Below are 23,826 nucleotides of genomic sequence, written 5' to 3'. Positions count from 1 at the left end.
TGACAAAAAGAAGAAAAACTACATCAGTTAATGCTAGAGCTGATTTTTTTTTCATGAATCTGCTGAATACTTTTATACTTTATATATATATACTGTCAGAAAATAGTGAAACATCCAAGTTTCAGTCCAAAGTGGTATTTTTATATCTATACAGCACTGAGCAAAAGTCTTGAGCCATTCCTTATTTCTTTATATTTCTTTTTATATATCTTTTCATTGAAAAACTAGACCAAACATCTAGTTTGTTGCCATTTGTTTGGGTGAATCCACAAAAAAGGCTAATGGCAACACTGTACGACGGGCATAAAATAAATAGTATTCTTGGCGCAACATGAAAGTTTGGCATATCTTAGTGCGGTGTGCTGTGTATCCTTAAAGAAAATCTGTGGACACTGGACAAGTGGAGGACAGAAGAATGAGTAGCAGGTCTGAAAAAAGTATCAACAACAAATGAAAAGTTTTTGAAAGTCATCTTCTGAAGAAATCTGAAAATATTCCAGAAAAGACCTGACACAGGACCCGACAGACACATCTGGCCCTCAGTTGATCCCTCTGCTGTTCACTGAAACCTCATTAGAAATGGTCTCGCTGGAGGGCCATCTGAAACCATGCTCAAGAAATGGAAGCAATAAGAAAAGGCTGAGGTATGCAAAACTGCACAAGAACAGGTATTACAATAAAAACACAACAATGACAATAAATATTTTACCACATTAACAAATACTAAAACTAACAATTTTTATTTTATTTTAGTTAGCTGTCCAAGTTGACAAGTTAATTTTTTTCAAGGTCTAGTTTTTATTTTTAGCTGTGTTAACTAAAACGAAAACAATCTTCCCCCATACAATATCGGTTTTTAGTTTCGTTTGAGTTAACTATAATAACCTTTCCAACAGGTCAGTAATGAATCCAAATATCAATTTTTCGTCAAATCATTGTGAGTGTGCACAGAGGTCAGAAGAGAGGTACAACAGTGAGTGTACACTGCCATCAGTAAAACACAGTGGAGGCTGTGTCATGCTTTGGGCTGCATTTTAGCCAGTGGTGAAGGGACTGATCCATTGATCTACCATGCAATACCACCTGGAAAGCATTCCATTGGCATCGCCTTCATTTTCAAGCAGGACAGTGATTCTAGAGACAATGGGAATGGTATATACTCTATTTGCATGAATGCTTGCACATATTTCATACATATATCTATATATATATACACACACACACACACACACATATATATATATGAGAAATGGCTTGAGACTTTTGCTCAGTACTGTACTATATTCCCTTACTACTGCTTTGTTAAACAACTGAAAATTAATATCAGATACATTAGTAATTATTTCATGGTATTAAACAGATTAACATTAAATAAATAGAAATGATCAGATTCCCAATCAAACATGATGCAGTAAAATAAAGTTAAGCTAACTTCATTATCTTCTGCAACAAGAGGCTAATCACAGTCTACTCAGCAACATCATGTCCCAGCTGTGATGGAAATGTAAGTACTCAAATGCGCTTTTTTAAAACACCTTAAAAGAGTTAAAGATATCAGCTTAGTGTTGTTCCAGATAATGGCTCACTTTGAATACGGAGGCCTCGGTTGATCAAAGGAGTCAAGCTCCTGCATCACATGACCAAGGAAATTGCATCAAATTTTAGTTTCCCCGGAAGTTACCCATGCGACTCGGAGGCGTACCGGCTTCGCACAGGAGAAACATCGCACTATGGCCTCTCTCTGAGCCGCATCACACGATACTTGTGTATATACCTAACCGGCAATCCATCACCATCGACGCCTTGATCATGGACCTGCGGTCCAGAGGCTTTTCTTGGGGCCATCGGAGTTGTCAATAGTATTCCCGAAGGACTATATTATTTGATTTTGAGCACTGTCACTTTTGCACGCCTGGGGGTTTAAACCGAACTGACAGTTTAGCACTCTCCCCCATCTGCCGGTTAGCTAGCTAGCTCGCTAAGTCATTAGCCAAGAAGGGCATCATTTTTCTGTTGGAGTTAAAGGACAAGGAAACAGCAGCACCACCGCTTTCATTAACAGAAGACTGAGCCGAGGCTGATTCCCCGAGTTCCTACCTTGCAACACAGTAACTGTTATAATTCCTGGTAAGAAGAAACCCGGCGGTATGCTAGTTCCCCGAGCGGGGCTGCATTTTTGTGAAAGGCACACGGGCTGAGCAGGCCCTGACCGTCCACACACACCAGCAGAGCTAGCAGGCTAATCCTCCCCTGGGTCCCGGTAAAACTACTTTATCTTAGTGTTTTCCGTCAGTTCAGTATTTTTTTTATTTAGAGCTGACGCTAACCTAAAGTTACCTAAATTAACAGCGTTGGCTGTTTTGGTTTGGTTATCTCGGTGGGCTTCGTGGGGAAGCTATGGCTAACCCTAACCTAACGCTTTTTCGGTTCTCGGTTAAAAAAATAATGAAATGAAATCAATATTTACTGCGATCTGGATCGATTTCTTTAGTTTGTCTTGAATCTAAAGTCGGTGCCCTCAGTGCCAAAATATTAGGCCACGTTAACCATGAACATCAGGTACACGGTGTCGCCGGGCCTGTAACACCCCGCTAACCGCTAGCCAATGTTAACCAACAATAGCATGACTGTAACTTAACCTAATCGCTGTCGCGTGTTGCAACATTATTGACAAAGCTAACTACTTCACTGTTCCCGGCCTTTGAGTATAAATGTGTATTCTTATAATCAGCACAGTAAAACTGTTTGACCGGGCTCTGTGTACATTAAGGTTAAATGCGGACTCAGCCACGTAGCGTAACTAAGTAAAATGTCTGTGATGGTGGGACACGTAACATTAGCCGGCTGTGGGCTAACGATCCAGCCAACCTCGCCGGGGCATTTCTGATTCGTTAGCAGGCCATAAAAAATGTTTTACGGTAAATGTCAGCTAATACAAGACCGTTTACATTTATTCGTGAATCATAAGCCCGTTAGCCATCGCTTCTCGCGCGCCATATGGAAGCATTGAAGCCCTGTCAAAAAGAAGCATGGCACCAGCTAGCATCTGACGATAGTCACTGTGTCAGCAGGTGGATGGTGTATGACACGTCTCCTGCTATTACGGCAGTTTATATTTTTTTAAAAGCAATTCTATCATTTTTTTGTTTTTTAGTTTCAACCCCCCGCAGCCGTCATTTACTCATGGGAAAACGGCAGTCAGTATTGAGTTTTGTATGGTTTATTTGCACAAACGGGAGGGAGGGGGGGCTTAGCTTCTGTTCACACAGTAAATGAACTTTGACCTGAGGTATCCATTTTCTTAGATTCACTTAAAAACAGCGTGCGTGTGAGCTTTAATAACTGACGAATTAGCATTGGTGTCTAAGGCAGGAATTTATTTGAAAGTAATTTGAACCCTTATCTACTCAACCTAAGCTTTGAATGGAAGATAAAACACATAATTGTGTTACCAGCTGATTTAATCAAGGATGGAGGAGGGAAAGACACTAATTGCATCCTCATATGAGCTCTGTAAAAATGCAAGGGAACGAGATTGGGGAGGTGGTGGTGTTATCACAGGCGAAACTGCAGGCCACACCCTGGCTGCTTGGTTAGATGTTGCTACACTAAAGGTTCAACATGTCTCCTTACAGTGATCTTTAGTATCCAACCTCAATGGCTGTAATTAGTATTTTTAACAAAGACCTGGAATACCAGTGCCTGCTTGCAAATGTTAAAAAATCACATTTCAGCTCAAAGTAATTTCATGTTCTTCTCATTTTGACATTATTTCTTGCTCGTCTTTCCCCCCAGGAAGGCTGGCACCACATCGCCACCCTAATGCAGTACCATAAAAGAACGTGAAATGAACAAACCACCACAGCCTATAGCGGGACCCACTTCTGTCCCCAATCCTGCCCCTTCCCCTGGATTGACACAGGTGAGACCCACTAACATAGTTTGTTTATTTATTTTGGTAGTTTAGAGTTTAGTAACCTTTTCCCCCCTCTCCCTCCTCTTCTGTTCTCTCCAATTAAGGCTGCCTACGGCCCTGGACAGCCAACTTCTCTTGTTTTTGCAACCCCTCCACCTCCACAAATGAACTCTGCACCACAGCCAAGACAGGTATTGTTCACAGCATGCTTTCTGTTGTTGATATGGTTGAAAACCCCTTTCTTTCTTGCTCTTTCACAACAGTTTCCGACATAGCTTCTTCTGCTGTAAGGCTTTGCCTCGACTTGTGTGTTATAACCGCTATTTGCCGTCCTTGTCCTTGAATGTGAATCTTGACTTCTTTCCTCTCTTCTGCTGTCCTAGTTTGCTACTGGGCCCCGTACTTTACATCAACAGGTACTAACACCCCTTACTTTTCCTCACACCCCCTCTGTCTCCTTAGTGTAATGCATGCTTTCAGATACAAATTGGGAAAGAAGATAAGATGAGTGTTTAGATCTGCCCTTCTAAACATCCATTTAGATTAGTTTACTTTAAAAAAAACATTCAAATCCAAATGAGCTCTTTTGCAACATTAAATTATTATTCAAGCCCTTAGATTGTGTAATCAACATTATGTAACTTTAATGCAAGTTACGTTTTGCAAGTGAGTCTATGATGTAAATTAAAAACAGCTGAAAATTCAACTCTACGCAGTTTTCTTTTCCAGTGTCCCCCAAAGTTCTTTCCTTTTTCCTCAGTCCTTGTTTTCCCCTTTCATCTTAATTTAGTACCAAGTCAGCATATCTTGCATCAGATCGTTTTTTATTTAAATACCTGGTTTGTAGACATGAATTGTATTATTGTGAAAATTTTGAGAAATGAAAGCATTTCTGATACGGTCTAAATTGTGCAGCAGGCTGTCATTTGAAAACAGCCCACGTCTCGCCACTGTTTTGCATTGATCACCACATTTGTCCTAATCCCACAGTGATAAAGGGCCTTGTTGCCACCAGATATTAAAATGAATTAAACTGCATGTGCCTGCAGCCCTTAATGTGATTCTTTAACCTACCAGAAGTAGGGCCCTGCAGGACTAGAAGGGGATCGTGTTTCTATAATGATCTGTCCAGAATCGATTGCATGTGCGTCTGTAGTTGTTTGAGCGTACCCATCATGACTGCGAGGCACACTGCTACCTCTCATACTCCTCCCTTCTTCCTGCAAATTCAAACATCCCCCTCATTGTGTCCGGTCCTCATTTTCACCTTAATCTTACTCCCTTTCTTGCTCTTTGCTCATGTGTTGCGCGGCTGAAGGGTGGATACAGAGCATTACAGGTAACAGCTTTTCTCTTCGTCCCTCCCCTGTTAACTTGTGCTAACTTCATTGTGGCAGGAAGTCATGACTTTCAGGATAATTTAAACTCCCAAGTTACCCAGAATTGAATTTAGTGTGCACATGTGCAGTTGCTGTGAGTGCGTAGATTCCAGGTGAAGGGTATCGGCGTGTGCGTAACTCGAAGCAAACGCACAGAAAAATGTAAAAGCAAGAATTAGGAATACCGTTGTTATGAAATGCACAGGCAGAACCAGAAGTTTGCTGCTGATATGATGCAGTCTTCATCTTTTTGTTTTTGTTCTTTTAAGAGCTACTATCAGAACCGACCCACCATGGCCACCAGTGCTCCAAGGGTACCGGGAAATAGTGGCCCTCGAGCTGTTGCACCAGCTCATGTCTACCCACCCGGCTCACAAATGATGATGATATCCCAACCTTTTGCTGGCTCTCCTCAAGGCTACTTCATTCCCTCTGGACAGGTTAGTGCACACACGAGCTCTACTCTGCAGCCAGCCCAAGTAATCAATACATACTTATCATAACAGTTGCAATCACTTTTTAACACTTTTATTTGGATAACATTACCTTCTGAATGAATTGAATTTAATAGTAACATGTTGAGCTTATTGCTCTTCATTATTGTTTGTATGTTTAATGTTGGAAGGTTGCAGTATTCTTCATGTCAGTTTGGTGTCTTTAGTGTCAGATTTCATTTTAAACTTGAATTCAGTTTTATTTATTTAGCACCAAATCCCAACAGCAGTCATCTCAAGGCACTTTATATTGTAGAGTTATCCGGCAACAATGGAGAGAAAAGTCCAACAATCAAATGACCCTCTTGTTGACAGCAGAAAGGAAAAACTCCCTTTTAACAGGAAAAAACCTCTGTCGCAATCAGGCTCGGGGAGGGGCGGCCATGTGCCGTGACCAGTTGGGGGTGGTGGGAGGAAAACAGGACAAAAGACACTCTGTGCAAGAGAGCCAGAGATTAAGAATAACTAATGATTAAATGCATAGTGGTGTATAAACACACAAAGCCCTCTTTCACTAGTACGTACTCGGATCGACTGTTTTTAGGGTTCTCCATTAGGTGGCGCTACCAGGTACTTTTTTAGTACCTGGTACTCGGCTGGGGTTCCAAAATGCTCTCCGTTGATCCGAAAATGTGATGTCAATAGACTGCATGCCACTGTTTGACTGGTCAATAGTGTCACTGTAAGTCATGAGAGCATCTCCTTCACAAAAATCAAAATGGCCACTTTTGTAACCCGGCAACAAGGATATACCTTCACCTCGATGTCCTCCATTGTTGTGTTGTTTGTGTCGGGTACAAATAACGCTGTAGGCCCTTCGACCACGTTGATATAACGACCCTATGCACATTAGGTGGTACTCAGGTGTAATGGAAAACGACTGAAACCAAGCCGAGTCGTGCCAAGTACTTACTAGTTGAAAAAGCGCTAATAGTGAAGAACAAACACTCAGTGCTTTAGGAGTCCTTCTGATGGCTCATCCAAAGTGTCTTCTAAAGAGTTTCATTATACCCACCTTCCAGTCCTTAGCAGCCACACCCAAAACTGAAGGTGACATCACAGCCGATTCTGCAGGTTGTTCACCTCACAATTTAAACGTATTTATTTATTTTGTCATAATCTCCCACTGCTGCTGCCATCACAGCTGAGTTGAGAACACTGTATATAATTGTGTTGGTTTTTACTGTTTTAATGATAACCTTACAAAAGCTTAGAGATTCACAAATTGTACAGACGACATGTAGTAACACGAGACTTTTGTAAAAAAAAAAAAAAAAAAAATCCAAAACTTGGCAGTTTCTTTGCTTTCGGTTTTGACTTCTCCTGTACCAGCGCTAGTGTGGAAATTCGTCTGAAGCTTGTGATCCTATGTGAGGACGGGAGAGACGCAGTTTGGAAACCTGTTACGATGAGCTACATTAATATTTGAAAGTCCTCTTAATAGAGGTTTTTGGAGTGAGGATCTCAAAACTTAATTGTTGTTTGTCTTGTTTCTACAGTACCGAGCTCCATACATGCCTCCTACCCAGCAGTATCCCGTGACCAGCGGCACAGCAAACTTCTATACTGGAACTAGCCCTGCTGAATACCCTCCTTATGGTAAGGGTTTTTAACCCCAAGACTCACAACAACCAAGCTGAACCACAAACGCGTTCAGTTTAAACACAGAACTTAATGGAGAAGTTCTAACCCGTATTTAAAACCACATCCACATGCAGAATTCCTCATCTGTGAAGTATTCCTGAATGTGGGGTGGTTTTGCTTGGCTGATTGGGTTGTTTTCTTGTTTCTATTTTTTCTGTGATGGGGGTTAATTGTCTTTGTTGCTGTAGTATGTCTGTCTCTGTGTGCGTGTTTCTTTTTCTTCGTTTTTTTTTAATATGCCTTTGAGTCCAAACACTGCTGTATGTGCATGTAGTTGGGCTTAATTCTGCTTTGGCCTGTGTTCATTTTCTGCACCTTACGCTGCCTTGTAGGTTCCATGAAATGGCTTTGAAACCGCAGTTTTCTCCTTTTTTGCATGTCTACATACAGCAGCAGAAGCGTTGTGTGGGAGCTAACGTTGCCAGAAACCCTATTTAAATATGAATGAACTGCACTTTTTAAGCAGGAAACGCAACTGCTACAAAAACTGATTTGCTTTAGTACATTTGTACTAATGCACAGATATTTTATATATACGACGTATAGATAAGTGGGGGTTTGTTGGCTCAGTTAAAACCCCCATTGTATTTACTTATAAAGACCCTTGTGTGATGGTAGTGCACTTCAAAATTTGTACTATTTGAAACTAAATATATGCCAAGAGCACAAGGTAAGTGTACAGTAGAGACATTGTTCATTTCATGGGACCTTCTTAACACCCTGCTTCCTCTGGATCCTCTCATTAACACATTCTGCATCTGTCTCTTCCTGCCCTCTCCTTCTTTCCTCCCTCTCCCGTCCCTCACTCCCTTCCTCTCCTTTGCTGCGTTGGTTCAGAGCCCTCTCTTGCCGCGAGGGAGAGGCGGGGTGGCGGGGGGAGAGGAGGCGGGCGAGAGAACGGCCGTCTCTCTCTCCACGGTGCGCCTCTCGCCTCCCAGCGCTACCCCGGTGAGTAGTGTGTGTGCTTTTGTGGTGGTCAGCAGGCTTCTGTGGCACTTCCTGTCTCTAACCGTGTCTTCCTGTCTCTGATTTCGTACGTGTAGGCCACGTATACACGACGATGGATGTTATTTAAATGTAGTTGTAGCAAATACAGAGAAAAACTTTAACTGAAACTTTTAGCTTGTAGCCTAGTGATGCCTCTGTGGTGATGACAGCTTATGGCTTTTTTTCCCTCTCCATTTGTTTCTTGTTTAAGAAGCTAAATAAATGGAATTTTGCATACAAAGTGTCAAAAACCAACTTCCGTTTGAAGTAATTTTCTGTACAGCAATACTACTTGTAAATGTTTAAATTTGGCTGGATGCTGAATCGGTGGCTCCAGCTTCTGGTGCCAGCCCATTAAATTGCTTTAAAAAGTCTGGACAGATGTGAATGTAAAGAGCAAATGGCAGTTATGCCTCCTTACACAACTGAATGTAAAGTGGGCTGTTTGAATTCATCACGTATTGTAGACAGAAGTAGTAAAGTTTTGTGTAGTAGTCAAATTCAGCCATCATTAATTCATAGACTTTGTTGTTAACTTAATATATAATGTGGATCAAAAACATAAAAAATAAGCCCACAAATTAGCCTTTAAGTACACGTTTATATCTGAAACCACACTTTGTGTACACGTATAAATGTTTGCTATTGTACCTTTACATTTTTTCCCCCCAACATTTATCAGCAATGGTAGAAAAAAAAATCTCAATCAAATGAAACGAGTACATACAGATTTTTATTTTAGTTTGAACTCTTGAAAACTCTTGTTTATTCTGAGTTGTTTTTATGATTTATTTTGTAATTTCTATTCTTTGTTTCATTTCAACTTTACAGCTGGAGCATACTATCCAACTCCGCCTCAGTATCCCCCATCTGTCCAGCCTTCAACGGTCATGCTGTCCACCCAGCAACAGCTACAAGTCCCGCCTCCTCAGCAAGCCCCTGCACAGTCACAAGGCCTAATGAAGAGAGAACGCAGACCGGTAGTATGTCCCAACAAAAGCACAGCACACCTCTTGAATGAGGTCAAAAATGTTGAATGGAGAGACACTGTATTGTGTGTTCAATGTGGAACTTTCCCTTTTAACCTGAAAACAACAATAGTATTTGTCATGATGGGGGTCAGCAGCTGTAGATCAGTAGTGGCAGGATGGTTGCACATTGTTTGTATTTTAATGTCATTTGCCTTTTCTCTAATAGATAACAATACGAGACCCCAACCAGGGTGGACGCGATATCACGCACGAGATCCTGTCGGGTGTAATGTCCTCCACCACACCGACACCACAGGTAAGACTTTACTTTGAAGTGACTGAGTTAAATAGAGTAATGATGGTGTTGTACATTTGTCTTTTATCAGAAATCTAAAGTATAGTTGGCTATCTTGTACTGACATGTGGTACTCTGTGTTTAAAGTAATACAGTAAAGCTCAGAACTTCATTATGTTTTTCTCATGTTCATTTTGTCTTCACTTCACTTCACTATTTGCTTTAGAACAAAGTAATTTTTTTTCAATGTGAAGCCAACGTTTTGCTTTATATAGACAAAACAATGGTAAGTTATAAAAAGACAACAAAAGAAGATGTTGTTAGGTGAGGATTGCTCTCACTTTTTTATTTTTATTTTTATTTCCTCTTACTTTAAAAAGGAATGAATATGAATTTATCTGTACATAAAGGCACCGTTGTGGATTTTTTTTTTTCTCTTTTTTTTGTCTTCATGGTACTTTCTAATAGTCAGCACAGCTGAGGTCAGTTTCACTAAGCAAACTATGCTGAGTCTAAGCAAATGCAAACAAAAATGCACTGATGCGTTGAGCTATTGCCAAAGTTGAAAATTGCTAGTTGGAGGGGAAACGGGCAACACAAACGAATCACTTTTTAAAAGAGTTGAGTGACACTGCAGCCTTCAAAGAAACAGGTCTGAATCAATACCACCACAGACAATATCCACCAAATGTGAGGAGAAAAAAAACTTGTAACAAACTGCACCAAATGTGTTGATGCTCATTGTTAAAAGCCCGTCTAGTGGGTTTTCTATTTTATTTATTAAAGGCCGCTATTGCTTTGTGATTGCAGGCACCGGATGCAAGTTCTGCACAGGTCAATGGGGAAATTGCCCAGCCTGTGATTGCACAGACGAGAAGAGGTGAGAATATTTTCTTAAGTTTGACTCTGTGAAAAAGAAATGACTAAATTTTTTTCTCGTCATTTATTGTCACGTCTCTCGCTGTCCAGATGATAACACAGAGCGTCCTACTAGTGCTGAAACCCCTCCTTCTCTTGCTGCGGCAAACGCTGAGCCTGTGTTGGAGAGCAAACAGGAAGTGGACAGCCAAATAGTGCTGCCTACTGAGTTAGCTGCACAATCTGTAGCCCCCGTAGCTACTACTGAGGTGCCATCCACACTGATAAAGGACCAGCAGTCTCCTCCTTCCCTTCCTCCAGGAGCAACGTTGACCACTACTCCTGCTGAGGCAGTAAATAAAGTTGGCACTACCGTTTCTGATACAGTAGATGCTCCTCATGCAACCTCACAGTCTTCAGAAGCACCAGAAGCCCCTGTGAAAATAGAGGAACTACCGGCTGCTCCAGCTCAAGCTGAGAAGGGTCCAGAAAAGGAAGAAGCAAAAACAGAGGAAGTGAAGAAGGTGGAAAAAGAAGAGCAGGTGGCCACCACAAAGTTGGAGCCTGCAGCTGAGGCTGCAGCAGCAGGTTCTTCCAATCTTGAAGAAGAAAGAAAGAATAAAGAAGAAATGGCTACAAAAACGGCAACTGAAGTCTCCCAGCCTCCCCCACCTGCACGGGAGCCTGCTGGTCCACAGACCCAGAACGCCGTTCTGCGCTCTACCCCCGAACCTGAATCCACACAAGTTGAGGCAGCAGAGCCTGTTCTCCCCAACGGCCTTCCTCAGGAGACCGAAGAACTGCCCAAGGATAATGCAATTTCAGACACTACGCCCCACAAACAGCCAGACGCTTCTCAATCTCAGGAATCCACACCTATGGCTAAAACGGCAACAGCAGCCCAGGAGGTGAAAGAGGAGGCTGAAGAGAGGGAGGAGGAGGAAGAGTGCAAGAAGAAAAGTGAGGATACCCCTCCTGCGTCTGTTAGCTGCCCAGAAGAATCTACTATGCAAGGTACAGTTAATCCCCCCCCTTGCTTCTCAGGCTGTCACATGCCTAATCTTGTTTTATCTGAATTTTAATGTCATCACTTTGTCTTTCCTTTTGAAGCTGCTACACATGTGCAAAGGAAGAAAAAGAACATGAAAGAGTTTAACAAGAAGGAGGCCATTGGGAATCTCCTGGATGCCTTCACAGAGGTTTGTGTTAAATCAGACGACAGTCCAAAGAGCTCTTAAACTGGGTGTCCATCTTTTACTCTCAATAAACAACAGATTCTTAGAAAACTTGATCTTTTCTTTCTTTTTGCAGGAACAGGGTGCCAAGCCTGCCTCTGAACCCATGCCCACTCAGGCCAACCCTCCAGCTCCAGCACCAGCTGAACTTCCTGTCGAAGTGGCAGATGAGACCTGGGAGCAAAAAGAGGACAAGCAGAATGCAGAACCTGACAAGTCTAAAGCCACACCTGAGCCAACTGAGCAGAAATACCAGTACAAACAAGGTACGCTTTGAAAGCTTAAAAGGCTAAAAAAAAATCTTTAAATGTTTTAATCTTTTCCCTAAAGCTAAACTGATAAAACTCTGTACATACTTTGGTCTTAGGGCAAATATAATTTATTTCAGCATAAAATTTTAAGTCTGTTTTTTCCTTGTGCCTGCATTTATATGCTGGAAGGATGAGGCCTTGTTTGATTTAAGCACAGTGTGAAAATCTCTTTATGGTGATTTTAGTTTCTCTCATAGTTTTGCTCATGTGCCGTCATCGTTTTATTATTTTAGTTTCAAAGAATCTGCACTGACAGAGTGGATTATCACAGCCATCTTTCAGCTGTGCCTTTACTGTAGTGTGCCTTTAATCATGTGCCTTTGCATATTTCCTGTACGTTGTGCAGAAGAATGGAAGCCGATAAACCCGGAGGACAAGAAGCGGTACGACAGGGAGTTCCTCCTGGGCTGCCAGTTCATCAGCGCCAGTATGCACAAGCCTGAGGGCCTGCCTATCATCAGTGATGTGGTGCTGGATAAGGTAGGTGATGTTGAGCTTTGTGTAAAAGAACGCAGAAACGATACAAATTGAGTTGAAGAATATGGCAGTTGTTTTTTTTACCCCTCATCTGTAAATTTTGACCTCACATCATGAAGCGCACCACAATCTTTGAGGCGCTTCAGCCAGTCGTGCAACTCCCGATTTTTGTAACCCGATGCGTTGTCCCGGGCCGTCACAGCTTTGTTAAAGGCTGACGGGGTATTGTTGTCACTAGAGATGGCACGATACCACTTTTTTATGTCCGATACCGATATCATAAATTTGGATATCTGCCGATACCGATATGAATCCGATATAGTGTGTTTCAACAAAAGTTTTTTTTTAAATATCTTGCTGCATTTTGTATAAGTTCATACTCAAGTTTAAAACAACAACTACACTAAAGCTATTCTGTTATACCTGTATGCAAAAAAAAATATTTCATAGTTCAGCAATACTGATCAATCTAATAAACTTAAACCTACACCATCCTCCCTATTCTGGTATTTTAAAGAGTACTTAGCATAAATATTAAGCAACCTAACTAATAGAGTTCCAACTCCCAGCAACAACAAAAATAAATAAATAAAAAATAGGGAACCACCCCTCACGCTCCACCTCATGATGCTTAATCGACGTAATCAACCTTAATTTGATGCAGTGTGAAAAAGAAATGCACAGAAATCAATTATTTTTCAATATATTAAAATATTAAATAGATTCAACATCTTTCTTCAACAAAGTTGCAGACTGCACAGATGGTACCTTCCCAAAGGAAAAAGTACTATAGCTTACTAGGGTATATATATTAGACTTAATAGTTACTATATACAGTAATTGACTTCTATTCATTTTACATCAAATTAAAACTTTGGGTGTCAGATAATTATTTATTAAAAGCTAGACATTTTAAATGAGAATAAGAAAGAAAAGTATGTCTTTCTGCTCCCCTTTTCCCTGTTAATGCCCTATGAAAACTTTGCTAGATCCGCCCCTACACAGTTACCAGCCATCAACTACGTAGAAAAAGATCCTGGAGTAGAAAGTAATATTAAATACATTCTAACAACAGCTGATCAAGCTTAAACGTGCTGCTGTTGTTCAGCCGCTGGTTTCCTCTTTCTGGTGCAAAGTGGGCCAAAAACAAACCAGAGACACGGACTCCCGACAGAAAAGCCGATCAGCTGATCGTTAAGCAGTTTCATGATTGAAGTAGCAGCAGGAGAGGCAGTCGCTCCATATATCGTTTGTTAAGCTTAACGCAGGAATGCTTTACAAACATTCAGAGATGGACTTACACACTTGCTTTACTTCTCTCGGGGATAACTTTGTCGGAGATGAAATGCCGGGTTGCTAGCGAAGCTCCACATGCTATCCAGACCACGACAGGTCCCGCATGCGGCAGCCGCTCTATCACGTGATGCATACTGCTAACGTTCTGAGGCGAGTTACGGCGCGTTGCAAGTTTTGCGAGGTGCTTTCGTGATATTTAATGGATCGGATTACATTTTTTATTTTTCTCCGATATCCGATCCAGTAATTTAGGTCAGTATCGGACCGATACCGATACGTAATATCGGATCGGTCCATCTCTAGTTGTCACCACACAGAGCGAGCGAGTGGGCGGGTGTAAATGCGATAATGAGGCGATGTAGGATTTTGAAATTCACATCAGTAGGTGCATCTGCTAAAAATCTCCAAGTTTGAATTTCAGTGACCTTGTCCTAAAGTTCAAGGTCAGAGGTGAAGTTTCCTGAAAATCTTGTGAATGCAAAAACTCGAGAACAAAGTCAGGATTTTCAAACTGATACCATATGTTGATCTACTAGGAGGCTGAGGGGTAGTGCTGCCGACTGCCAGTATTTTAAACTTTGTGTGAAAACACGGGTGATTTTTCCTTTATTTATTTTTGCCTCTTTAATTGCAGGTGAACAAGACTCCACTACGACCTGCTGACCCATCTCGCCTGATGAACACTGGTCCTGATTTTACTCCCTCATATTTAGGGAACCTTGGGAGCAGATCAGTGGGAGGACCTCGTGGCCCGGTTAGCTAATTTTACAGTTTTTAAAAGACACTTTAAGCATTAACTTGCATTATAGTTAATAGGTTTACCAATTGTGTCGTCAGCACACCGTTTTTATACTTTTGCACTTGAGACGTGATGCCCTGAAGTAAAACGATCTCCCTCTGTGCCTGTCTTCCTACAACGTGCTGGAGTACTTGTCTGATGTTTTTTGAGATAAAGAGATGTATTATGAGCTGACATGACACAAAAGTGCAATGAATGCCAGCAGTTGTGATGTTACGTTTGGCAGACAAGCTGTTTGCAAAGGCAGCGATCTCTAACGTAAACTTTTTGTTTAGTGAAGTTTTTTCCTACTAGCTTTTTAAAATATTTACGCGTTTCTCTCCATTTAGCCATCCGGGCCCCGTCGCTCTCAAACCAAAAAAATTATCACCAGCATGTCGCTAAATGACGACGTGCAGCTCAGCAAGGCTGAGAAGGCCTGGAAGCCCTCTGTGAAAAAGGTCACTCGTGGCCGTGTTGATGAGCCTGAAGAGGAAGACCCAGAACAGGCCAAGACTCGAGAGCTGTTCAAGCGTCTGCGGAGCATCCTCAACAAGCTTACGCCACAGAAGTTTCAGGAGCTGATGAAACAAGTGACAGAGCTGACGATAGACACTGAGGAGAGGCTGAAGGGAGCCATCGACCTCATCTTTGAGAAGGCCATCTCAGAGCCCAACTTCTCTGTGGCCTACGCCAACATGTGCCGCTGCCTTATGGGGGTGAGTCTAGTGAAGGTTGGATGTTGTGCTTTGATCACATGCTCTAGTGATGACTTCTTTTTAGTGCCACGTGTCTGGGCCACTGAACTTTTTGTGATGGTATTGAGGAACTGAAGGAGCATACTCTCAGCTACATATTTGTTAAATGCAGTTGAATAGGAAAACGTGCGTTAAAACCCCCTGGTGACATTGAATGTTGTCTTCCACCAGCTGAAAGTCCCCACTTCAGACAAGCCAGGAGTTTTTGTGAACTTCCGCAAACTGCTGCTCAACCGCTGCCAGAAAGAGTTTGAGAAGGACCAGGATGATGATGAGATCTTTGAGAAAAAGCAAAAGGAATTGGAGGCTGCCAAAGACGTAAGAACTGTCAAAACCACCGTTCAGATTTAGAGTAAACTTGTCATATGACTCATACACTAAGAACAAACTTGTATCCGCCTGCAGGGTGAGGAGCGTGAGCGCTTCAGGGTGGAGCTGGAGGAGGCCAGAGATAAAGCTCGACGCCGCTCACTGGGCAACATAAAGTTCATTGGTGAACTGTTTAAGCTTAAGATGCTGACAGAGCCAATCATGCACGACTGTGTCGTGAAACTACTTAAGAATCATGATGAGGAGTCTCTCGAGTGTCTCTGCAGACTGCTGTCGACTATTGGTAAAGACCTGGACTTTGAGAAGGCAAAGGTAAGTAAAGCATGGACTAACACCGCTATATGTACACGTTAAGATGTCTCCTGTGATGACCTTGTTTTTGTGCCACGTGTCTGGGCCACTGATCATTAGTGATGGGTTGAGGAACTGAGGAGGCAGTTCTCGATGTATCATTAGGTACACACAGTTTGTCATTTGGTACCTGTACCTCATAAAATTCACTCTTTTCTGTGTCCCCGACAGCCTCGCATGGATCAGTATTTTAATCAGATGGACAAGATCATTAAAGAGAGAAAGACTTCATCAAGAATCCGCTTCATGCTGCAAGATGTTTTGGACCTCAGAAGGGTAACTGTTAAATCATATTCAACATTTTAGAGCAATAAAGAACTGATAGCCAGCATTTATCATGACTTGACTTAGTAGTGTATGTATCTCAGTGTTTATATACAGTACAATCTGAAGGGTTTTGTTTTGTTTTTTTACAAGGCTATCTACATAGCAGAGACCACACTCTCAAACTTGTGGTGCGCACCCAGTTGTTTTGTTCTATAAGCAGTGCTAAAATAAGACAGTGAGTACTCGGTTCAGAAAATGGCGTCAAGGGTTACTGCTGGTAGGTTTCAAAGGGGTAAAGGGTTAGTTTGAAAAAACTTTTTTTTTTTTTCCTGTCCATGAGAACGGCATCATCAGGCATAGATTTGCCAGCAAGCAGACCCCTGACTTTTATTTTGAAAGTTTACGGTGTTCACGTTGCAAATCACCTAGGTCCAGTTCTTTCCTTCTCATATTTCCTTACCTGCTGGATATCAAGCCATGTCACTGGTGTGGTGGTTCTTGATAACATTCAGCTGCTTGCCCTTTCAGTATCTCATCTCCAACATCTTGGCCTGCAGTTGGCAACGACAATTTTTGTTCCGCTCTAGAGATTTGCTGTGAACAGGAGGAACACTGGAAAGCGGTTTATGTTGATCATACTGAAGCTGCAGAATAGAACAAGGATTTCATTTTTTCCCCTTTTTCTTTTATGTCACAAAGGGCTTAAAAATGAAAATCTTTGACGCACGTAAAACTGTGTTATTCAGGGTGGATATGCTTTCTGTCTCAGGTTCTCCTATCAGAACATTTGTACTATTACAAATGTAATCCAAAACACAGACAGGAAACACCCCAGAGTGGCTCACGGGTGTTAATTGTCTTCTGTCTCTGATCCACAGAATAACTGGGTGCCTCGTAGAGGAGACCAGGGTCCTAAGACAATTGATCAGATTCACAAGGAAGCAGAGATGGAGGAGCACAGGGAACAGATGAAAGTCCAGCAGCAGCTCATGACCAAGAAGGAAAGCAGAGACAGGTTCACGGGAAACATGGGCAGCCGAGGCCCTCACACACCAGGAGGTGGCCGGACCAGCCAGCCTCAGGATGAGGGGTGGAACACAGTCCCCATCTCCAAGAACAGACCCATTGACACCACCCGCCTAAGCAAGATCACAAAGGTAACGTCCGAAAATTCATGTGAAGGCTTGAGCTCTTTCTCAGGCCTCTTGAGAATGAATATAACTTTTTTGTTTCCCTGTAGCCTGGTGCTATGGATTTCAACAACCAGCTGTTGGCTCCGGGTGGCAAAGGCATGTGGGGCAGCTGGGGAAAAGGCAGCAGCGGAGGAACTGGAGCTAAACCAGCGAGTGGAGACCAGGGTAAGACCTTCAGCTTTCTTCTAAAGCACAGCATTGCTTTGTGGCTGTTTGTGGTTTGGCTCTTAATCTATTCATTTCCATCTTTCTAGACTCTGGGCGTCCGGGTACCAGCACTCTCAACCGCTTCTCTGCCCTACAGTCTGGGTCATTGATGTCTGCAACAGACTCTGATCGCAGAGTTCCTCAAAGGTACTCAGAAGCACCAAATATTTTCTCATTAATTGGTCTGCTTCTGCTTTAGTTGAGTACTTGATTCACAAATTTTAGTTTATCACTTGTCATAGGCACTCTTATTTTTTACTTTATGTTTATGTCACGTTTTTCAAAACACATTTTACTGGCATCTAGTTGTGAGGTTGCAGATGGCGACCACTTGAATACTAATCTTCCTCCATCTGGCCTCCCCTTTGTATACAAGAGCCTACTGCGGTCTCAAAAAATACAAAACTTTTAGTGGTACATGATTACAAATTGATTGAGTGTGTTAAAATGACCTCTTTGTGTCTCCTTTTACCATTAGGTCGAGTTCGAGCCGCGAACGTGGGAGCAACAGGGACAGGAGCGACCGCAACAGGGATCGATTTGACAGATTTGATCGCAGCGAAGGACGGGAAGCGAACCAAGTCACCAAGAGAAGCTTCAGCAGAGAGTCGCAAGAGCGCGGCGGGAGGGGAGGAGATGGCAGGTCTTCAACTGAATCTGTGCGCCGCGTCGCCAGCATGACAGACAGTCGGGACAGAGGAAGCAGGGATCGGGGAAGCAGAGACCGAGGAAGCAGAGATAGAGGAAGTCGGGACAAGGGTAGTGACTTCGTCCCAGGTATGAAATAAAGAATTAAAAAGAGTTGAATAGAGAAAGATGTGGTTTAAAGAAAAGGACATAAAGAACAATGAGCTTCAAGTTGTATTTTTACCTTTTTCTTCAGTTAAGCGTGAGAGCGCTCCCACTCCTCCTCCATCTCTCCCTAAACCTGCCTTGACTGAAGAGGAAGTGGAGAAGAAGTCGCATGCGATCATTGAAGAATACCTCCACATCAATGATGTCAAGGTGCAGACTTGCCTCTAACAATCAGAGTTGTACTTCCATGTTTAAAAGTGAACCGTGTTAACAGCATTGCTTTGTGTCACTCTGGTGCTGTAGGAGGCATTGCAGTGTGTGGTGGAGCTCAACAGCACATCACTGCTGTACGTGTTCGTGCGGAACGGCTTGGAGTCGACGCTTGAACGAAGCACCATCGCTCGGGAACACATGGGCCTGTTGCTGCACCAGCTTATAAAGGCAGGGACTTTGCCCACGCAGCAGTACTACAAAGGGTAAGCGTGTAACAGGAAGAACGCCGCCTGGTTTCAACTAAAATCTACCCTCGATGGATGTTCTCGAGCAGATGGAACTAAAGCCGATTCTTTTGCAGGCTACTAGAGATTCTGGAGGTAGCAGAAGACATGGCCATAGATATACCTCACATCTGGCTCTACCTGGCTGAGCTTATTACTCCTATGCTCCACGAGGGAGGCATCCCTATGGGACAGCTGTTCAGGTGAGAGCTTAATGTCAGCGGTCACATTTCAAATAAGTGAAAGCAAACTCGAATACTTTGACTTTAGAATATAGTCTGATGGAAATGGACGTTTTTAAACTGTAAATAGTGTTGGAATCATTTTCCAGAGATTCTTTTGTTGACGGTGTTTCTCGGAAATAAAGATTTTAAGCTAAATTTAAAACTAGGTCACTTATTTCCAGCTTTAAAATGAGATAAACTGAATTATAATCCAGCTCTAAGAAAAATGGGAGCTTAATTCAGTGCATCTGTGTCTTCAGGGAGATCTCAAAGCCTCTTGTGCCTCTGGGGAAGGCCAGCGTGCTGCTGGTACAGATCCTCAAGTTGCTTTGTAAAGAAAAGGTAACCGAACACACTCGTTTTATTACCTTGTGTTGCACATGTTTTTTGGTTTTGGTTAAAAAAAAGAGAGAAAGAAAAAGAAATAAAAGCCACAGATATTTGATTATCTGGCCCTTTTCTCCCCTTAAGACCCCCAATAAGGTCGGGGCTTTGTGGACAGAGGCTGGGCTAAATTGGAACGACTTCTTGCCCAAAGATGAAGACGTCAACAAGTTTGTCACCGATCAGGTACGTGCAACACGTTCAGGTTTTAGACGATAAAACACTTGTCTGCACTTTTGGAGTTTTGTTTAGTGGTCTAAAAATGTTAGGATACGTTTAAAGCAGCTATAATTGGTCTATTTTGTAACAACAAAGCTTAAAATGGTAACGAGAAAGCAGCACATCCTGCACAGCACCAAAGACAAACACAGCTGGAGTCTACCTGGTGGGCAGAGATGAAAGCAAGAGAGATTTTTGCTTGTGGGGATTTACGATTAGAAACAAGTTACTCCGTGTCTTCAGGCTTTTTTCTTTTCTTTTTTTTTTCTTTTTTTTTTACACATTTAATTGTGTATTTCAGAAAGTGGAGTTCACCGTGGGAGAGGAGATGGAGCCCAAAGAGGCCAGTAAGAAGAAGGTCCTCAGCGGAGAGGAGATCAGCAAACAGCTGGACAGACTCCTCCAGGACAAGGCCAACAATCAACGCATCAGAGACTGGATCGAGGTGTGTGTGAGGCAGTACAGAGTGTTTTCAGACCTGAACATTTTGTGCGTGCTCTTATTTCCCAGTGTTGTTCATGTTCCCCCTCTCCAACTGCATTTTGTTTCCTATTTTCAGGCTAACTTGGACGAGCAGCAGACTGCTTCGAACCAGTTTGTACGAGCATTGATGACATCAGTGTGCCAGTCTGCTATCATATGTAAGTATGACTAATACACCACGAGCTGCCTCTATTTCTGTGTGTGTGTCTATGATTTAGTCTTTTTTCTTTTCACAACGACCCAAGCTCAAATTCTGAAGTATGGAAAATATAGTTGTTGTTGTTGTTGTTGTTTTTTTTTTAAATAAATTAAAACGGATTTATTTTATAGTAAATTTTAATAGCGCTTACTTTTAAAAATCACACTTTCTGGTTTAAAAACTTGTTCACTTCGTTTCAGGTGACAACCCGTACAAGGTGGATGCACAGCAGATCGGCCAGAGAGCCTCTCTGCTGCAGAGATACCTGTACGACGAGCAGAAAGAGCTGCAGGCCCTGTACGCCCTCCAGGCTCTGATGGTGCACATGGAGCAGCCTGCTCGTGAGTTTCCCCACTTACAGTGAACTGTAATACTGCCGAACATACAAATCTGATTGGTTCACTTATAAATATTTAGATACTGAAGCATCTGTTAAATCCAGGCGTCAAAGTCGCCAATGATTCAAAGTGTCATTTTAATGTGGTTTCCTCAGCTGTTGCGTCTTTTTGGCAACATAAGCAAATGATCCCAAATTTCATGAAAGTCAGTGGAGACGAAACTGAACTCAAGGCTTACTGTAATGCGGTGATACTGGTTTCAGTCGTGCAGCTGGGCTGATTATAAGGTTGGGGGAACTTAAAGAAGTCACATGGATGAGTGATGTGATGCACCTCCCACTGATAATGTCGCTCAGCTTTCTGAGATTTCTTTTTTGTTTAACCTGGATTCTTGATCGTGCATCGAGACACAGCAGGAAGATACCATAAATCGGTTCAGATAATGGCACAAGATGGCAAATTTATTGGCCTTTGTAAATTATTAGTGATAAATGTTCTCTGGATGAGTCTCGCTCCCTCCAAGTCTGTCTTTGAATTATTTCAGAGAAGTTTTTTTTTTTTTTTAAATGTTACTAAAGTCCAGTAAGCTTGTTTAAAGAGCACAAATCAAGCAGAAATCTTTCCTGTGAGCTTGTTTCAAATTCAGCTGACAGTAGCTGTCGCTCAGAGTAATCGAGCAGGGACATGTAACGAAATCAGCTGTTTGCTGGAAATTCAATGCTTCGGTTCTTTATGTTGCTGTCTATTTTAAAAAGCCTTCACGTCACTGTAAGCAGTCTTGTTGGCATATACAAAGTTCATGTTTCCCCAAAGAAAGGAAAAAACTTAAAGTCAGTTTTTAAGCGAAAACTACAAAATCAACTGTTACAAAGTATCTTTATAGATTTGCGTTATTGTATCTACTTTCTAATCAATCCAGTCCTTGTTGACCACTTGAAATAATTTGTATAGATCAGCAATGTTATGTTGTCATTTTTGCTTCCCAGATCATTCTTTAAAAATATGTTTTTAATGTTTGCGAGACTTTTTACCTGGATAAATAAAGGATCTGTAAAATTCCCTTTGCCAGACACGGATTACAGCTTCTTAGATGTTTAATGTTTACCTCTATGTGCTGTTGGGTGCAGCTTTTGGGGGGGGGGGGTTAAAAACAAAAAACAGCTGCTGCTCTAAAGTAATGTGTAATTGGTTATGTGATGATCACAGGCATTAAAAAATGGACCTTGTTGGTTTGTCTGAAACGCAGCTCCTTATCAGAAAAGATCTGCCTGTATTTCCAGGTTGTTTTTGTTCAGGGTGAAAACAGATAAAATCATCATGTGTACAGCAGCTGTGTATTCAGGGTATCAAGATTTAAAGATGAGACTGAAGGTTTTTGTAGTGTTGCTGCTGGAGGGCCTGAGTCATTTTCCCTGAACACAGAAATGGAAGTGGTCTATTTTGGAGGAAAACACATTCTTGGGGTGATTTTTTTTTTTAAATTTATTTTTTAAAGTGTTATGAACTGGATTGGAGGGTTGAAACAGAAAAGCCTAATCACTAAAAGAAACGTGTTAATTAGGATTTGACCTACTGATTAGCTCTTTATAGCTTTTCAAGTGTCCCTGACTCAATGCAAACAGAAACAATTTTAAAATGGAGCTGTTAATAAAGCTTCTATAATGCTCTAATTTTGTCTCTGCAGACCTGCTGCGGATGTTCTTCGACGCCTTGTATGATGAGGACGTCATTAAAGAGGAGGCCTTCTACGAATGGGAAACCAGCAAAGACCCGGCAGAGCAGACAGGCAAAGGCGTGGCCTTGAAGTCGGTCACCGGCTTCTTCACCTGGCTCCGCGAGGCCGAAGAGGAATCTGACAAGGAGTAAAATACTGAACTAAAAGCTGCCGCCAGAGCTCTGCAGGCGACCACGGAGAGTCATGGACAGTATTGCCAGAGAGGCAGACTCGAATCAATCCTCAATGAGGATAAATCTTTATTGTGTTCCTTTTTTTTCTTCTTTTTTTGGAGGGATGGACTCTGAAAAACAATCATTTCTTTTCTACCTTCCCTCTCCTGCTTCCTCATTATTTCTCCACCTGCTTGTCACAGCAAGTGTCCTCATCAAAGCAAACTTGAAAATGCAGGTTTCAGCAGGATTACTCATTAGCGAGGTGTGAAGTATCCCACATCACTACGAAACTTTCTATGTCAAAGTAAAGCAAACCAACTGGCTGCTCTTTCACCCCTCTAGACGATTCTAATGACAAACAACCTTTCTGATCTACAAGAGGAAACAGCAGGGCGTGAAGTGTAGCGGGCGGGTGGGTGGGTTGGTGGAGGGGGGTTTATCAACATGCCATAACATTTGTTCAGTCCCGACACGGCTCTTATGTCCTTGTCCTTTTCCGGAGTGTGCAGCATGACTGAAGTGTGTTCCTATTAACGATCCAGTGGACAAAACGTTACAGTGTACATGAACTAATCTTAATTTGATGGAGTTTTTAAAGCAAAGGTTGTCTATTTTCTCTCCTTTCCTATCATGATAAACTAGCAGAGGACAGAAACACAGAGGGCTGATGTTGACCTTTGACCTTGACTACTAGGGGGTGGTCTTAATGCTTCCTCTTTAAAGCCATTCTCTCCCATCCCCCAGTAGTGAACCACACTGACTGACTCTTCATCTTTTACCTCTTCTGTACTTAAACCTGAGCTGTTGTAGAGGACACTTAACGACCCAATCACCGTTAAAACTTGAAATCTACAGAAAATTGACTTGATAAAATATATAAAGTTTAAAAAAAAAAAAAAAAAAAGACACAGAAATGATCCGAAAGCCTTTTCTACTTTAAGTGGAAACTAGTTTCAGGATTTCAGGAGCGTTCTGTAAATATATAATAATAATAATAATAATGATGATGATAATAAACTTTTTCAGTTTTATTTTTCAGAAACAAATTGC

General features: G+C 42.0%; 1 protein-coding gene and 2 non-coding genes across 10 annotated transcripts; all 3 read left to right on the top strand.

Annotated features, from left to right (window-relative positions):
* The first annotated feature begins 1,605 nt into the window (after nucleotides 1-1,605).
* eif4g1a (eukaryotic translation initiation factor 4 gamma, 1a) lies at nucleotides 1,606-23,680 on the top strand. Of its 8 annotated transcripts, none has more exons than XM_026149008.1 (33): nucleotides 1,606-2,127; nucleotides 3,800-3,922; nucleotides 4,021-4,107; nucleotides 4,300-4,332; nucleotides 5,235-5,255; nucleotides 5,565-5,735; nucleotides 7,289-7,388; nucleotides 8,271-8,381; nucleotides 9,252-9,403; nucleotides 9,618-9,707; nucleotides 10,497-10,566; nucleotides 10,656-11,558; nucleotides 11,655-11,743; nucleotides 11,856-12,045; nucleotides 12,437-12,570; nucleotides 14,498-14,617; nucleotides 14,992-15,360; nucleotides 15,571-15,717; nucleotides 15,805-16,041; nucleotides 16,252-16,356; nucleotides 17,226-17,504; nucleotides 17,588-17,705; nucleotides 17,795-17,894; nucleotides 18,226-18,524; nucleotides 18,631-18,752; nucleotides 18,846-19,018; nucleotides 19,117-19,242; nucleotides 19,524-19,605; nucleotides 19,735-19,833; nucleotides 20,168-20,311; nucleotides 20,426-20,507; nucleotides 20,749-20,889; nucleotides 22,571-23,680. In XM_026149008.1, the coding sequence occupies exons 2-33, from the start codon at nucleotides 3,848-3,850 to the stop codon at nucleotides 22,750-22,752; spliced, it is 5,151 nt and encodes a 1,716-aa protein (XP_026004793.1). In that variant the 5' UTR covers nucleotides 1,606-2,127; nucleotides 3,800-3,847; the 3' UTR covers nucleotides 22,753-23,680. The 8 variants fall into 8 exon arrangements, with proteins under 8 accessions (XP_026004793.1, XP_026004795.1, XP_026004792.1 ...); XM_026149010.1 differs by having other exon boundaries at nucleotides 3,796-3,922; nucleotides 9,252-9,400; XM_026149007.1 differs by having other exon boundaries at nucleotides 1,607-2,127; nucleotides 3,796-3,922.
* Nucleotides 15,402-15,479, top strand: LOC113011454 (small nucleolar RNA SNORD66). The gene has a single exon (XR_003270560.1). It is a non-coding gene; the product is annotated as a small nucleolar RNA SNORD66 (small nucleolar RNA).
* On the top strand, nucleotides 16,089-16,163 carry LOC113011455 (small nucleolar RNA SNORD66). The gene has a single exon (XR_003270561.1). It is a non-coding gene; the product is annotated as a small nucleolar RNA SNORD66 (small nucleolar RNA).
* Nucleotides 23,681-23,826: the final 146 nt, after the last annotated feature.

The sequence above is a fragment of the Astatotilapia calliptera genome, chromosome 18 (genome assembly GCF_900246225.1).
Source record: "Astatotilapia calliptera chromosome 18, fAstCal1.2, whole genome shotgun sequence".
Taxonomy (NCBI): Eukaryota; Metazoa; Chordata; class Actinopteri; order Cichliformes; family Cichlidae; genus Astatotilapia; species Astatotilapia calliptera.
Note: the sequence above shows the minus strand (reverse complement) of the source record. Positions and strands in the feature narration are given on the sequence as shown.